The sequence below is a fragment of the Xyrauchen texanus genome, chromosome 48 (genome assembly GCF_025860055.1).
Source record: "Xyrauchen texanus isolate HMW12.3.18 chromosome 48, RBS_HiC_50CHRs, whole genome shotgun sequence".
Lineage (NCBI taxonomy): Eukaryota > Metazoa > Chordata > Actinopteri > Cypriniformes > Catostomidae > Xyrauchen > Xyrauchen texanus.
This window is the reverse complement of record NC_068323.1, coordinates 7,861,795-7,877,522: the sequence shown is the minus strand read 5'-3', so window position 1 is coordinate 7,877,522 and position 15,728 is coordinate 7,861,795. Positions and strand designations below refer to the sequence as shown.

The window sequence follows — 15,728 nt, the reverse complement described above, 5'->3', positions numbered from 1 at the left end:
TCGTCTGCATATATGAATTAAGTATGATATTAAATAACAGAAGGCTAAATTGTATTGATTCCTATGGAGAAGAGAACTGCATGTTGCAGCAGCATTACCAACAAAACTATCAAACCAAAAATACACCCAAATATCAAAGCAAATACTTTTAGATTAGTTGGATAAATAGATTGTGATACAAATCTCACTCAAGTCTCAAAAACACGGTGTTATTTCTGCACACATATCAGGGACCTTTGCAGAATTAAGTTTGTAATTTTATTATTGATCATCTGAACAGTTTAAATATGGGACAGAACACATGTTGGGCTAAACTAACACCGCTAATGGGTTATTAAACCCAAATAATGGTTCATTTTTTGATCTCATAAGTGGTTTAATATTTTCAGATTGTTTTATCCTAAACATTGTAAAATAAACCACACCATGAACAAATGTGTAAACATGTTAGCTCCTTTATTTTGCATTAATATAAACACGTGTAATAAGTACAATTAAACTAATTTTACAAACGTTTTAATAAACAGCATTTAGAACAATAAAGTAACATTCATAATTAATGTTAAATACAGTAAATAAAAACATGAAACATCCCAGATGTGAATGACTTTTTCTGCTAATAAAATTATTTGATTTTGTTCAGAATATTTCAGCTGTTTCATTTAAATCAAGTGAATAATGTCCAATGTGACGCTCCAAAAAGCAGAATAATTAAGCATTAAAGTAATCCACACAACTCCAGTGGTTTAATCCAGGTCTTCAGAAGTGATATGATAGATGTGGGTGAGAAAGAGATCAATATTTGAGTCCTTTTTCACCATAAATCTCCACTTTCACATCTGAAAGAAAAACAAACCGGCGCCACATGTGACTTTCAGATGCTAAAGATTTATAGAAAAAAAGGATATAAATATTGATCTGTTTCTCACTCACACTGAACATATCACTTCAGAAGACATGGATTTAACCACTGGAATCATATGGATTACTTTTATGCTGCATTTATGAGCCGTTTGGAGCTTTGAGGTTCTGGTCACCATTCACTCGCATTGTATGGACCAACAGAGCTGAAATATTCTTCCAAAAACATTTGTTGTGTTCTGCAGAAGAAAGAAAGTCACACATCTGGGATGGCATGAGGGCGAGTAAATGATGAGAGTATTTTAAACTCTATTTAAATGTTACTTATAATTCTAGCATCTATTACTAGAAAACTCTTTATGTAAGGATTTAATCAAATCTATTAAATTAATTAAATCAAAATAAGCATTAAAATGATCTGTGTGCAGGATTGTTTTGCTGAGTGCAGGATGAAGGGAAATAAATCCGAGATATCTCAGTCTGAAGGAGGTGCTCCACCAAATTTGTTCCAACCTACAAAAAGACAAAAAATAAAGTAAAAAGGTTCAAGAAAGATGTAAACAATCTGTTTTCCACCGAGGATTGACAGAAAGAGCAATTTACATCAATGTCTGATTTATATCGCTTCAGAAAAGCTTTAGTTGGGATGAACTTATGAATCAATTTAAACAATATTTATTTTATTTGCAAGCAGATACTTTTGGGGCAAGGACCATACCTGATCCCAAAACACATTCTATACAATGTTATTCCAGTAAGGTATTAAGTAAGAAACTGTTACTATCTCTCTCTGGAAAAGAGCTTAATTTTACCATTATTAAACTGCACAGTTTAACATATATTGTCAGATAAATTCAAAGAATGTGGAGATGGCCATTGAAAATTCACTACATCGCAGCAGCAATGACACTCCAGAGGGAACTACATCGAAAACAATTTATATTCTTTAGTACTTCTGTAAAATAAATCTGTGTAGCTATAATATTTACCACGTGGGTTAAATTGTTTCCCAACTAAAATAAGATTGTTGTTAAACCAATTATCAAAAAAAGAGTGATTTATTTTTGTAGAGAATGTTCTTATTATTCCAAATGTAATTTCTGTTTTGTTTGTATATCAGGGACAAAGCCAAAAACATCTGCAAATGAAAATTGGACAATTTATTTGGGATCTTTGTGACATCATAATTACAAAGTAAAAGAAAATTCAAGCCATCAACTTTAGAAAAAAATATATAATTAGGGATAATCTTCCAAAGCGAGTTATTAAAAAAGTGCTTGAGCCAATTAATATAAATGTATCGTTTAAAGTAGCAAAGTTCAAAATAATTTAGTCCCACCTGCTTAATTGGCTTCATCATCACATACTTATTAATAAAGTGGGTTTTATTTTTCCAAACAAAACATTATTACATTTTTACAAAATTTGAACACCCCTTTATCAATCTCTAAGGAGAGAGATGCGTAAGTGAGTCTGGACAAACCTTCAGCTTTAGAAAGTAAAATTCTCCATTTAATTGACGAGTTTAACTTCTTTTGGGTTTTCTCTATAAGGGGGTCAAAATGTAATCTACACCTTGTAGTTTGGTGTTTATTAATTATTCTTCCATATGTAATTTGATCTTTCACTGGATAGTTACATATAGAGGGAACATCACACTTTTAAAGGACATTAGTTCACATTTATTAACATTTAAGTAGAGACCTGAAGCCCTGTTAATCAATCTTAAAGCAACAGGGATTTGGGAAGCATCAAAAACAATGTGGTGTCATCAGTCAGCTGGCTAATAATAATTTGTCAATTGTCACACCATATAAATTACTATTGGAAATCTGAGGAGCAAAAATTGGGGATATAGGACATCTTTGTCTTATATGGCACGATACATTGAATCTTGGTGAAGTTCATCATTTTAGTTTAATAGAACTACTATTATTCCAATATAATGTTTTAATAACTCCACCAAAAATAAAAATAATCTCCAAACCCAAAATTTGCAATAGTTTTAAATATAAGTTGTTCAAGTGAATCAAAGGCTTTATAGAAATCTAAGAAAAGCAAGTAACTCTCAATAGTGATGAGTTCATTATAATCCAGTAGATATAAAAGCGTTTGGTTGCGTATGTAACCTCCGTTCCCGAGGGAGGAGCGACCGTTGTGTCGGAGAGCGACACTAGGGGTCTCTCTTGGCGCCGATATTCATCTCTGATCTTATTGAAAAGGGCCAATGGGAGTTGGCAGTCAGTATTGCATACCCGCCCCGGACATCACGGGTATTTAAGCGGGGCAAATACGGGAGTTCATTCAGGATTTTTCTGAGGAGCGGAAATGGTCCGGCCACAACAGTGGCTCGGTTCAGTGACATGGCGGAGGAAAGACACAGCGTGTCGTTCCCTCCCTCGAGGAGCGGAGGTTACATACGTAACCAAGCGTTCCCCTTCTGTCGCTCTCTCCACGTTGTGTCGGGGCGACACTAGAGACCCATTCAATCTTGCCATGTGCTGAACCGTGTATGCGTGAACCGCAGACACAGAGGCGGGCAGGGATCCCATCCAGTGCCCGCATCATCTGTCCCTGCTGCACGTACCCTTCCCAATGCCCCATAAGAACATCGGGATCCTTCTAGTTACCCTGAGAGGGAACAAGGCGATGTTGCCAACATGGGAGCGAGGCCAGCCTGGCTGGGCCTCTTTTCTCTCTATGTTTCTCGCATAGAGCAATCACGGACGGGGCCCTTACACGCATATAGGGAAGGGGTCTTCCCAGACCCTCGAGGAGACCACGCCTGCCCTTTTTCTTGGGGAGGAAAAGTGGTAGACACATCACCACGGCCGTCTTAGGGCTCGTGTGGAAAGTATGGTGCGAGTGGTAGATCCAGCCTTGAAAGGGGAGTTGCTACAGCACGGCGACCGAGGCAGCTGTAACTGCCTAAGGGAGACCAGGGAGTCGCTTCGTAAGGGGACAGGACCGTGGAATTACACACAGGGGCGTCAAGCAGGAGGCCTTCTTTTACCTGTGGAGCACCTATACCAGTACAGGGTAGCCATCAGGGTACCCGCAGTGGCTAGGTCGGCGAGTTCCTCCGCTGAACCCGCGGACCGGAGGGCTAGGGAGGAATCGACCAGGGGCCCGACTTCGGAGTGAGAGCTTCCTGGGAAGAAGAGCACTACTTAACCTTGGCGTCAGGAAAAGAGGCTGGGTGCAAGCGATCCACCCGGCCGGTCGGTCTACGTGTTACTGAGTTCTCACGGGCTCGGACCTGAGAAAACACGAGGCACTAACCGACTTCGGCGGAGGTTGTAAAACCTCGCGAAGGTGTTGGGTGTTGCCCAACCCGCGGCTCTACAAATGTCTGCTAGGGAGGTGCCTTTGGCCAGTGCCCACGAGGCTGCAACACTTCTTGTTGAGTGGGCTCGGACCCGCAAGGGTAGGGGCACGCGACCTGGGTGTGATAAGCCAGTGTGATGGCGTCAGCGACCCAGTGGGCAAGCCTCTGTTTGGAGGCGGCATTCCCTTTCTGCCGTCCCCGAAGCAGATAAAGAGCTGCTCAGAGCGTCTGGTGCTCTGTGTGCGGTCCAGGTAAATCGCGGGGGCGCACTGGACACAACAGCGACAGGGCTGGGTCTGCCTCCTCCGGGGCAGCGCTTGCAGGTTCACTACCTGATCTCGGAATGGTGTGGTAGGAACCTTGGGCACATAGCCGGTCGCGGTCTTAGGATTACAGGCGTATCTGCGGACCGAACTCCAGGCAAGTGTCGCTGACAGAGAGCGGCTTGCAGGTCCCGACCCTCTTGATAGAGGCGGCGCGATCAGCAGGGCCGTCTTAAGAGAGAGGGTCCTGAGTCCAATTGATTCAAGCGGCTCGAAGGGGGGTCTCTGGAGTCCTGCCAAGACTACCGAGAGATCCCAGGAGGGAACTAGGCCTGGCGGGGAGGGATTTAACCTCCGAGCCTTTCAGGAACCTGAGGATCAGGTCGGTGCTTGCCCAAGGACTTGCCGTCTACAGGGTGCGTGGTGGGCGGCAATGGCGGCGCATACACCTTGAGGGTGGGCGGGGACAGCCTCCTGTCCAGCCTCTCCTGTAGGAATAGGAGCACAGACTTGATGGCGCACCTCTGCGGGTCTTCAGTTCGGGAAGAACACCAATCTGCTGAACAAGCGCCACTTTAGAGCGTAAAGGTGCCTGGTAGAGGGGCTCTGGCCTGGTTGATTGTATTCTAGCGAGTGGCCGGTAAGCCGGCTAGCTCTTCAGCGTCCGTCCAGGGACCAGGCGTGGAGGTTCCAGAGGTCTGGGCGCGGGTGCCAGAGCGTGCCCGTCCCTGAGAGGAGGTCCTTTCTCAGGGGAATTAGCCAGGGAGGAGCTGTCGCGAGGAGCCTGAGTTCGAGAACCAAGTCCGAGTGGGCCAGTAGGGGGCCACTAACATGACTTGCTCCTCGTCCTTCCTGACCTTGCACAGCACCCGGTGCAAGAAGGCTCACTGGGAAATGCGTGCTTGCGCAGCCCGGGGGCCAGCTGTGTGCCAGCGCATCTGTCGAGGGAGCCTCTGTTAGAGGCGTACCAGAGCGGGCAGTGGGCGGTTTCTTGGGAGGCAAACAGGTCTACCTGGGCCTTGCCAAACCGTTCCCAAATCAGCTGGACCGACTGGGGTGAAGCCGCCACTCCCGCCCGGGCAGGCGTTGTCGTGATAGCAGCGTCCGCTACGACATTGAGCTTGCGAGGGATGTGAGTGGCGTAGCGACTGAGTAAGCTGCTGGCTCCATAGGAGGAGGCGGCGGGCGAGTTGTGACATGTGGTGGGGCGTCACGCGCCTTGGCGATTATATGCGCCACCACCGCGGTGCTGTCCGATCTCGCGAGGGCGTGTTTGTCCCGAACTAGCGGGAGGAACTTCCTGAGAGCGAGAAGGGCGGTCAACAACTCCAGGCAGTTGATGTGCCAGCGCAGCGGGGCCCCTTTCCAGCGGCCGCCGCTGCGTGCCCGCTGCACACAGCACCCCACCGGACCGGAGGCGTCGGTTGTGACCAGAGCGGCGTCGGGACACCTGCTGCAGGGGCACTCCTGCCCGTAAAAGCAGAGGTCTGTCCAGGGTCGGAGTGTATTGAGGCAGGCGGGGGTGACCTTTACCCGATGCGTGCCGTGGTGCCATGCTTGTCTCGGGACTTCGAGTCTGGAGCCAGTGCTGGAGTGGTCTCATATGCATCAACCCCAGCTGGCGCGACCATGGGAGGGCGCCATATGCCCCAGGAGCCTCTGGAAAAGTTTTAGAGGGACCACTGCGCCTGGCTTGAAGGAAGCGAGGCAGTCCAGCACCGACTGAGCAGCTTCGCTCATGAGGCGTGCTGTCATTGAGACTGAGTCTAACTCCAACCCGAGAAAAGAGATGCTCTGAACGGAGTGAGCTTGCTCTTTTCCCAGTTGACCTGAAGCCCCAAGCGGCTGAGGTGCGGAGCACCTGGTCTCTGTGTGTGCATAGTAACTCTCGAGAGTGTGCTAGGATGAGCCAGTCGTCGAGGTAGTTGAGAATCCGGATGCCGGCTACTCGTGGCGGGGCAAGGGCACGCCTCTGCGACTTTCGTGAAGGCGAGGACAGAGACAGGCGAAGGGGAGGACTTTGTACTGAAGCAGCCTGGCCGTCGAGCAGCGAACCGTAGGAAGAGGTGGGTGTCGTGGCAGAATTGAGGCGTGGAAGTACGCGTCCTTCAGGTCCACCGCTGCGAACCAATCTAGATGCTGAGCGCCAGCCAGAATATTTCTCTGCGTAAGCATTTTGAACAGGAGTTTTAACAAGGCCCGATTGAAAACTTCGCAAGTCCAGGATTGGTCAGTAAGCCACCGCCTTTTTGGGTACAATGAAGTAAGGGCTGTAGAAACCCTTCCTCATTTCGGTTGGAGGGGCGGGCTCTACGCGCCCTTGGCTAAGAGGGTCGCGATTTCCGTGCGCAGGGAACTGGCGTGCTTCGCCGTGTACTGCTGAGAGCGGACGCCCTGAAGGGGCGGGAGCGAGCAAACTGAATTGCGTAACCGAGTCGAATGGTCGGTGCAGCCAGCGTGATGCGTTGGGAGGCGAAAGCCACGCTTCCCAGCTCTGCGCTAGGGGCACCAAAGGGACGAGTATTTTGGACATACCGGCGGGCCTCGCAGCGAGGCGGAACAAGTAATGCAGCGTCGGGCGGCCGTTCGCGGCCTGAGGCTGGGGTGCTGAGAATAGACTCAAAGCACTTACCTTGCTCCAGCGCACCGGCAGGGGCGGGTTCGTGACAGAGGAGGAGGTCTGATGTCGGCGTCCTCTGGACTTCGTCTGAACCGGCCGGCGGGGGGCAGTCGTGGGCAGGCGGAAGGCGGGATCGCCGGCGTCCGGTGTGCGGGACTGTTGTGATCTGAAAGCACATTGCCGTGAAAGCGGCATTTGCGAGCCAGGTGACCCAGAGGCAAAGGAAATAGCTCTTTTATTGAGAATGTGGGTACCACAGCCCCGTCAGGGGTGTGGCAAATGAAAAAACAAAGGATTCTCCACCCGGCCCTCCACCGGGGGCGGGCGGTCTTACCACCTCGGAGCTAGCGTCTTCGGCTCTGGGTCGACTGTCTCAGGAGCGGCTTAGGAGCCTTCCGGGTCCTGGAGGGGTTACGTGAGACAGGGAGCGTCGCCGCCTGCGGAGTGCTTTCGGCAGCTGGGGCTGAGAGCTGGGCCCGGGTTGAGGCGGAGCAGGAGCTGGTTTCCTCGCAGGGGGCGCCCTCGGCAGGCAGGCGGGGCAGGGCCCGTGGCGGCAGGTCTGCTGGCGGGGCATGATGTGCTTGAAATGGCCTCCGTCTGCTTCTTCACCGTGAGGAGAACTGTTGGGCGAAGTCCTCGGCGGTGTCACCGAAAAGGCCAATCTGGGAGACAGGTGCGTCCAGGAGGCGGTTCTTGTCAGCCTCACGCATCTCGACCAGGTTGAGCCAAAGATGGCGTTCCTGGACCACTAGGGTGGCCATCGTCTGTCCGAGTGCCTGCGCTGTGGCCTTCGTCGCTCTCAGGGCGAGGTCGGTCAGCTGGCGCAGTTCCTGCAGCACATCAGGATCAGGTCCACCCCGTGCATGTTTCTGAGAGCTTTGGCCTGGTGGACTTGCAGGAGGGCCATCGCATGCAGAGGCGGAGGCAGCGTCGGCCAGCTGTAGGCTCTGGCGTTGGCGAGGATGTTGTCCTACCGGGCTTGGGCGGGAGATGCAGGCGACCCGCCAGGAGGTAGGGCTACCGGGGCATAGATGGTGCGCAACTGCCCTATCGACCTGGGGAATCAGCGTCGTACCGTGGCGCTCTCGCCGTCGAGGGTGGAGAGAGTGGAGCGGGTGGCACCTGGGCGAGTGGAGGCGGGGCTCTCCGCGTAGGCGTCAGCTCATCATGCACCTCCGGGAAGAAAGGAACCGGGGGTCGCGAGGCCGCGACGCGCGCCGCCCCAGGAACCAATCGTCCAACCGCGAAGGCTGTGGGGAGGATGGAGGGTTCCAATCCAGCCCCACGCTTCGGCGGCCGGGCAAGCATGTCGGTCATCTGGCGTCGGCCTCTGCCTGGGCCTGCTGGCCCGGCGGCAGTCCAGGGAGTCCTCGGCATCAGATACCGCACTCTCCGATGCAGCGGCGAGCTCGTCTGCTCGAACTTCGGGAGGATAGACAGCCAGGCCGTGAGGCGAGCCGCTACTCGCCCTGGCGTGGGCGGAGACCATCGGCGTGTCGAGGAGCAGGAGGTTCGCGGGGGTTACCGGCGAAACTGCACCCGCTGCCGCCCCAAATCGCCCCAGCGCCAACCGCACCGTCCTCAATCCCGTGGGAAGAAGGAGCAATCGCGAGGTGCAGCTGGGGTGACTTGCTTCGGTTGAAAGCAAGCGCGACGCAACGTGGTCATGGTCATGTTCTCGCAGTGAGAACATGAGCCATCCTAAGCGCTGCCTCGGTGTGATCGCGGCCCAAACACACGAGACAGCGCCTGTGGCCGTCTGAAGCGGAGAGCACTCTACGCATCCAGGAACAACACAGAGGCGGAAGGGCATCTTCAAAAGACGGCGTCCTGAAAAGGGCGTTCAACGCCGCTGTGTTTACTCTTTTAGAGGAAATTTTACTCTTTTAGTAAAAACACTCTTTAATACACAGTGTGTGTGTGTGTGTTCTGCGCTGTCGAGCGCTCAGGGAGCAACAATGCACGTCGTGCAAGGGAAGAGAAAGCAGCTGTTGTGCGCCGTCAAATCCAACAGCATGCAGATCGTCAGAGGAACAGGAGCGTAGTGGTTTGTATAACTTCGCAGTCAGCTGCAAACAGACCATCGGCTCGAAGAAATTTTCTGAATGAACTCCCGTATTTGCCCGGCTTAAATACCCGTATGTCGGGCAGGGTATGCAAATACTGACTGCCAACTCCCATTGGCCCTTTTCAATAAGATCAGAGATGAATATCGGCACTCAAGAGAGACCCCTAGTGTCGCTTCTCCGACACAACGTGGAGAGAGCGACAGAAGGGGAACTAACATTATATTGTTTGCATTATGATGCGTTTCCATAAATACGGATTGTGATTAGTCAGTTATAGAATAAAGAACATCTTTAATTATTTTTGCAAAAATCAAAGCTAAAATGTTATAATCCTTATTTAAAAGAGTAATCGGGCGACAATTATCTAAACATGCCTGGTCTTTATTAGTGTTGTCACTGTACTAAAATTGCAGTAGTCGGTACCAATACCAGTGAAATTTCACGGTACTCGATACCATTTTCGGTACCAAAGCAAAACACAAAAACAGGTTACTAAACAACACTCTTTTAATAACAAACTTAAATTAACAGCTGAACTATGAACAAAAATATGCCATTGTTCAGTTTTGTTTTAATTCAAAAATAATATATTTAAATTAAAGTGTTGCTCAATGTATGCTTAAAGTATTTTTGAACACTTATATAAGATTTGCTTCAACTTTTGCAACTTTTAATTTAAATGTTTACCAAGTACTAAAAAACAAAACCTAAATAAACAAGCATACAAAGTGCTCTCTTATTAATAAAGCTGCATTTTGCCATTTTTCTTCATGATAAGAAATGCATATGGACATATATATAGATATTATGATTAAATAAGTTCTAATCCAGCTGCATTAAGCGTGCGCGCGTGAGGGACGAGTCTCTCTCAGCCGGGTACAGTTTCAATCTCTCCCCCTTAGATCGGGACATTTGCACAATTTATAGAGAAGCACCGACCACACAAACCTAACCTATGAATTTCCAACCTGGCTTTTTCCACTTTTCTTTTCGACAAGATTCAGGTGAGACGCCGCAGCAGCTTTGCTTGTCGTCATCTTTTGCTTGTTGTGAGCGTTCGAAAGTTCCCGACTCTGCACTCGGTACTCCGGTACCTCCAGAAATTCTGGTATCGCAAATAATCTATTGTTTGGGTACAGACTTGTTACTGGAGTACCGGTATTTTTGACAACACTAGTCTTTATTGGGTTTTGGTACTAAGGTATTGATCCCTTGTGTCATACTTGGTGGAAGTGCTTCCATTTCAATACTCTGCAAAAACCTTTAACAAGAAAGGGGATAAATGTTCAGCAAACATCTTCTATAACTCCGGAGAGGTTAAACCATCACAGACCAGACTTTTATTATTTTTTGGATTCGTAAGGGCCTGTAAGATTTCCGTTTGGGAGATTGTTATCGCAAGCTTCTTTATCTTCTGCTGAAATACATTTATTTTGACTAATTGAATCAAAAAAATAATTGCCTGATTTTTCACAATATCTTGATTATCTAAATTATTATAAAACTTGGAGCAAAAAGATGCTTTAGGGTCATCAAGAGCCCCATCATTAGTTCGAAGATGGACAACTGAAGCATTCAAAGCATTAGCTTTTCCCAACCTAAAAAAGTAGGATGCATTTTGTTCCCCTTCTTCTAGCCATTTGTTTCTAGATCTAACTCCCTTAGCTCTTGATCTATAAAGTTATTTTGTAGTCTGAAGTATTCATATGTTTGACTGCCAGATAATGGCTCCTCAAAAGATTAAGAGTTAGTTGTGAAAGAACTTCTATATTGCTTCTAAACCTCCTTAGAAATTTCCCTAATTCGTATTTTAAAAGCTCCAATTTCACACATAAGCCTTTTGTGTCTCTGTTCCAGCACATTTTGATTGGTTCATTAATTTGCTGCTTCCACTTATCATCATTAAGGAGGGACCTATTTGACCTCCAGAGCGATGCTTCTGAGATTATTTTGGGATAAACGTACTGAAATATAAATGGCTTTATGGTCAAAGGACTGTTCCTAATAGTAACTGAATATTGTTGCTTCTTAATATTTTAGAGATCAACCAATAATCAATTCTAGATTGTTTCGAACAGTCCTTGTTACTCCAGGTGTTTTGAGATTCATCTGGATACATTTTTCGCCAAATTTCAATCAATCAAATTTGTCCATAAACGTTTTTGAAGATATTGTTTTCCTTGGTGGGCACCTATATAACATATTATTTATTGCTATATTAAAGTCACCACCTAGAACCAGAAAGGCAGTAGGGGATTTGCTTAACGTGTATTAACTTTTTTGATCTAGAACAGTAAAATAAATACAGTTTTCTGCAACAGAATTATACACATAGATGTTAACAATAATCACTATAAATGTATCCACTACAACTACCATTAACACAAAGTGTCCTGAAGAATCGTTATTAGTTTCCAAAATGCTCCCATTAAAATTGTGTTTCAAAATCCCTACAGCAGAATATTCTGACCCATGTCCCAACCATATAATACACATATTCCGGATCCAATTGGCATTATACAGAATATCAAAGACAAGCTCACGAAACTAACAATAACACTTGGTGTCATATGAGATGTCCAGTTCTGATTCTGGAACTGTATCTTTATATTTGCAGGTGTACAGTCATGATGTAATAGATAAAACACTGGCACAAACCTTAGTTTTTGTCCTTGTGGAGATCCTCTCACTTCTGAAGATCCCAAAAGCCCGAGTCAGGTGATCCTCAGATGGGCTGTTCAGTCTCGTCGGGAGGAGAAAGATATAACTGCAGGGATTGATCCAAAACTATTGAAGATATAGGGAGCCCCTTACCCAGGGGTGCTCAATACGTCGATCGCAAAGGCAATGCTGGGCAGTAGCATCGCAATTTCGCGCTCTTTTCTCAGAAGCCCTTAACCTGGTTGTCATGGCAACTGAATAAACATACTCGCCATCAGAATAAGGTAAATGCGCTGGCTATTGTAATCTATTGTGCTGTAGGTGTTTTGGGTTTAGATAACTGAATGATATCAACATTGAACATTATTCTATATTTTTGTATTAATTAGAAGATGAATTCCATGTAGGGATACATGCAGTAGTCCCAACAAGCATGTTCATATTTTAAATGAAACTGTGTTTTTTTAGTTGGTAGATCTTATTGAGTTGGTCATTTAAAAGTAGATCATCACACAAAAAAGTGTGGGCACCCCTGCCCTTACCTAACCGTGAGTGATTTAAAAGCAATTTCACGCTCTTTAAGGGACATTCAAAAACAATCCGTCACCGGATGAAGATGTGAGATGTGATTAAATCATTTACATTGAAATTGTTCTTGGACATTTGTTTTATTTCGTCACGGCAACTTCTGAATGTCTGTCTGGAGAAACATGTTTTTGTGATCGGATGATGTACAGGTGAAACTCAAAAAATTAGAATATCGTGCAAAAGTTCATTAATTCAACTTAAAAGGTGAAACTAATATATTATATAGACTCATTACAAGCAAAGTAAGATATTTCAAGCCTTTATTTGATACAATTTTGATGATTATGGCTTACAGCTTATGAAAACCCCAAATTCAGAATCTCAGAAAATTAGAATATTACATGAAATCAATAAAAAAAAAAGGATTTTAAATACAGAAATGTCGGCCCTCTGAAAAGTATAATCATGCATATGTACTCAGTACTTGGTTTGGGCCCCTTTTGCATTAATTACTGCCTCAATGCGCGTGGCATGGATGCTATCATCCTGTGGCACTGCTGAGGTGTTATGGAAGACCAAGATGCTTCAATAGCGGCCTTCAGCTCTTCTGCATTGTTTGGTCTCATGTCTCTCATCTTTCTCTTGGCAATGCCCCATAGATTCTCTATGGGGTTCAGGTCAGGCGAGTTTGCTGGCCAATCAAGCACAGTAATACCATGGTCATTGAACCAGGTTTTGGTACTTTTGGCAGTGTGGGCAGGTGCCAAGTCCTGCTGGAAAATGAAGTCAGCATCTCCATAAAGCTTGTCTGCTGAAGGAAGCATGAAGTGCTCTAAAATGTCCCGGTAGACGGCTGCGTTGACTCTGGACTTAATAAAGCACAGTGGACCAACACCAGCCGATGACATGGCTCCCCAAACCAACACAGACTGTGGAAACTTCACACTGGACTTCAAGCATCTTGGATTGTGTGCCTCTCCATTCTTCCTCCAGACTCTGGGACCTTGGTTTCCAAATGAGATGCAAAATTTGCTCTAATCAGAAAAGAGGACTTTGGACCACTGAGCAACAGACCAGTTCTTTTTTTCTTTAGCCCAGGTAAGACGCTTCTGATGACATTTGAAGCCCATGTCCAGGACCCGTCTGTGTGTGGTGGCTCTTGATGCAGTAACTCCAGCCTCAGTCCACTCCTTGTGAAGCTCCCCCACACATTTGAATGGCCTTTTCCTGACAATCCTCTCCAGGCTACGGTCATCCCTGCTGCTTGTGCACCTTTTTCTTCCACACTTTTCCCTTCCACTTAACTTTCTATTAATGTGCTTTGATACAGCACTTTGAGAACATCCAACGTCTTTTGCAATTACCTTTTGAGGCTTTCCCTCCTTGTGGAGGGTGTCAATGATGGTTTTCTGCACAACTGTCAGGTCAGCAGTCTTCCCCATGATTGTGAATTCAACTGAACCAGACTGAGAGACCATTTAAAGGCTCAGGAACCCTTTGCAGGTGTTTAGCTGATTAGAGTGTGACACTTTGAGCCTACAATGGAGTGGTGGTGGTGTAGTGGTCTAAGCACCATAACTGGTAATCTGGTAATCAGAAGGATGCTGGTTCGAGCCCCACAGCCACCACCATTGTGTCCTTGAGTAAGACACTTAACTCCAGGTTGCTCCAGGGGTTTGTCCCTGTAATAAGGGCTCTGTAAGTCGCTTTGGATAAAAGCGTCTGCCAAATGCATAAATGTAAATGTACAATACTGAACCTTTTCACAATATTCTAATTTTCTGAGATTCTGAATTTGGGGTTTTCATAAGCTGTAAGCCATAATCATCAAAATTATATCAAATAAAGGCTTGAAATATCTTACTTTGCTTGTAATGAATCTATATAATATATTAGTTTCACCTTTTAAGTTGAATTACTGAAATTAATGAACTTTTGCACGATATTCTAATTTTTCGAGTTTCACCTGTAGTTCCAGCATCTACCAGCAGGTGCTCATGATCAGTGTCCCACCGGCCCAACACTGAGATTAGATTGAAACTGAAACCAGCATTGGGTCAGTTTTACATTTCCTTTGTCTTCATCACCCCTGCTGGGGACTTCTGGAAGTGTCGATGAGTCGAGTTTGATTTTAGTTTTGAGAAAGGAGAATGGGAAAGAAAATGTGAAAGTTTTGAGGATCGGATTGTGTTTTAGTATTTTCTTTATCGAGAATTAACAAGAAAATACAGATTATTTTCATTCTCCGTGTTTTGATTTAATTTTTCATGTCAAGTTTCTCTTATTTTTACTTGTGTTCCTATTAATTAGCCTTTAAATTGTATATATTATTAATTAAACCTTTTTATTAACCCATGTGAGCTTTCCAATACGAGTTTGTGCTAAATGACCCGTCCGGCTGGTAAAGGTGTCCCAACATGTGTTCAATGTCTCCTCAGCGCTCACAAATATTGATAATCCTGCAGTTCTAGAGTTTATTCTCGCTCAACAGTTCAAATGCAAAATAATAGTCTGAAATTAATCTTTTAGTTGTTTTAAAGGTATTTGTGCAATAAACTTTTGTTTTGAATAAAGGGTAAAAACTTTGTTTATATTTGTTTGCCTTATTTATTGAAAATAGAAATTTCTCACCTTTCGAGAAACACAGGAACAGACCGAAGAAAACAAATATATGAATCATATCCAGAACAGTTCGCCACAATTCATCTTCATCATGAAACTCTTGTTTTCTTGCGTGCGCGTGTTTAAAAACATCCAAAAAAAATCACAAATATCTGATCAGCGGTTTCATTTCTGAAATCGATTAAATTTCGACTGGAGAAGTGTCCATTTTAGCCAAATTAGAAACTGCACACTTAAAACAAAATGCATTAAGAGTGCCGAACGTCCGGCGTCCCGAGTCTTGCGTCCCATCTGCCGCTCAAACTGTGTGGAACCGCCAACATTATACAATCCACTGGGACCGCCAATCCAAGTCTCGCGAGAGTCTCAATCGCTGTTACTAAGTTTTAGTTTGGCTAAGGTTAGATTTAGTGGAAGGGTTAAGGTTAGGGTCAGGTTTAGGTTTATGGGTTGGTTGAAGGATTCTGTAGTTTTCAATAGTTTGGTGAAGCTGTTTATTCACTAAAAGTTTAGATAAGTTTACTATTAAAGGAGCATTCAGTAGTTTGGAGCCAATTTAAAAAGTTGTACACATTAAAAAATGAATTGTGTTTTTGTGAAATTTGATCTGAATGGTGTACACTCACATGAAATGAAGACTGTACTCATAATAGTTTTCTATAAAAAGTATTTTATTCTACATGGTGCGGGTCACCATGTTGAAATCACATGACCCTCTGCGTTTTCACTAACAGAATCCTCGTGCTCATTGGCTGTGTAGGTACACTTGGTTAACA

At 45.5% G+C, this 15,728-nt stretch overlaps 1 protein-coding gene across 2 annotated transcripts in view; it reads right to left on the bottom strand.

The window, feature by feature from the left end:
• LOC127639581 (hepatocyte cell adhesion molecule-like) overlaps positions 1-15,239 on the bottom strand; it is a 30,397-nt gene extending 15,158 nt beyond the window's left edge. For both annotated transcript variants that reach the window (XM_052121666.1, XM_052121665.1), the window contains exon 1: positions 14,962-15,239. In XM_052121666.1, coding sequence (XP_051977626.1) covers positions 14,962-15,010 — 49 coding nt within the window. In that variant the 5' untranslated portion in view covers positions 15,011-15,239. The remainder of the gene's footprint in view (positions 1-14,961) is intronic.
• Positions 15,240-15,728: the final 489 nt, after the last annotated feature.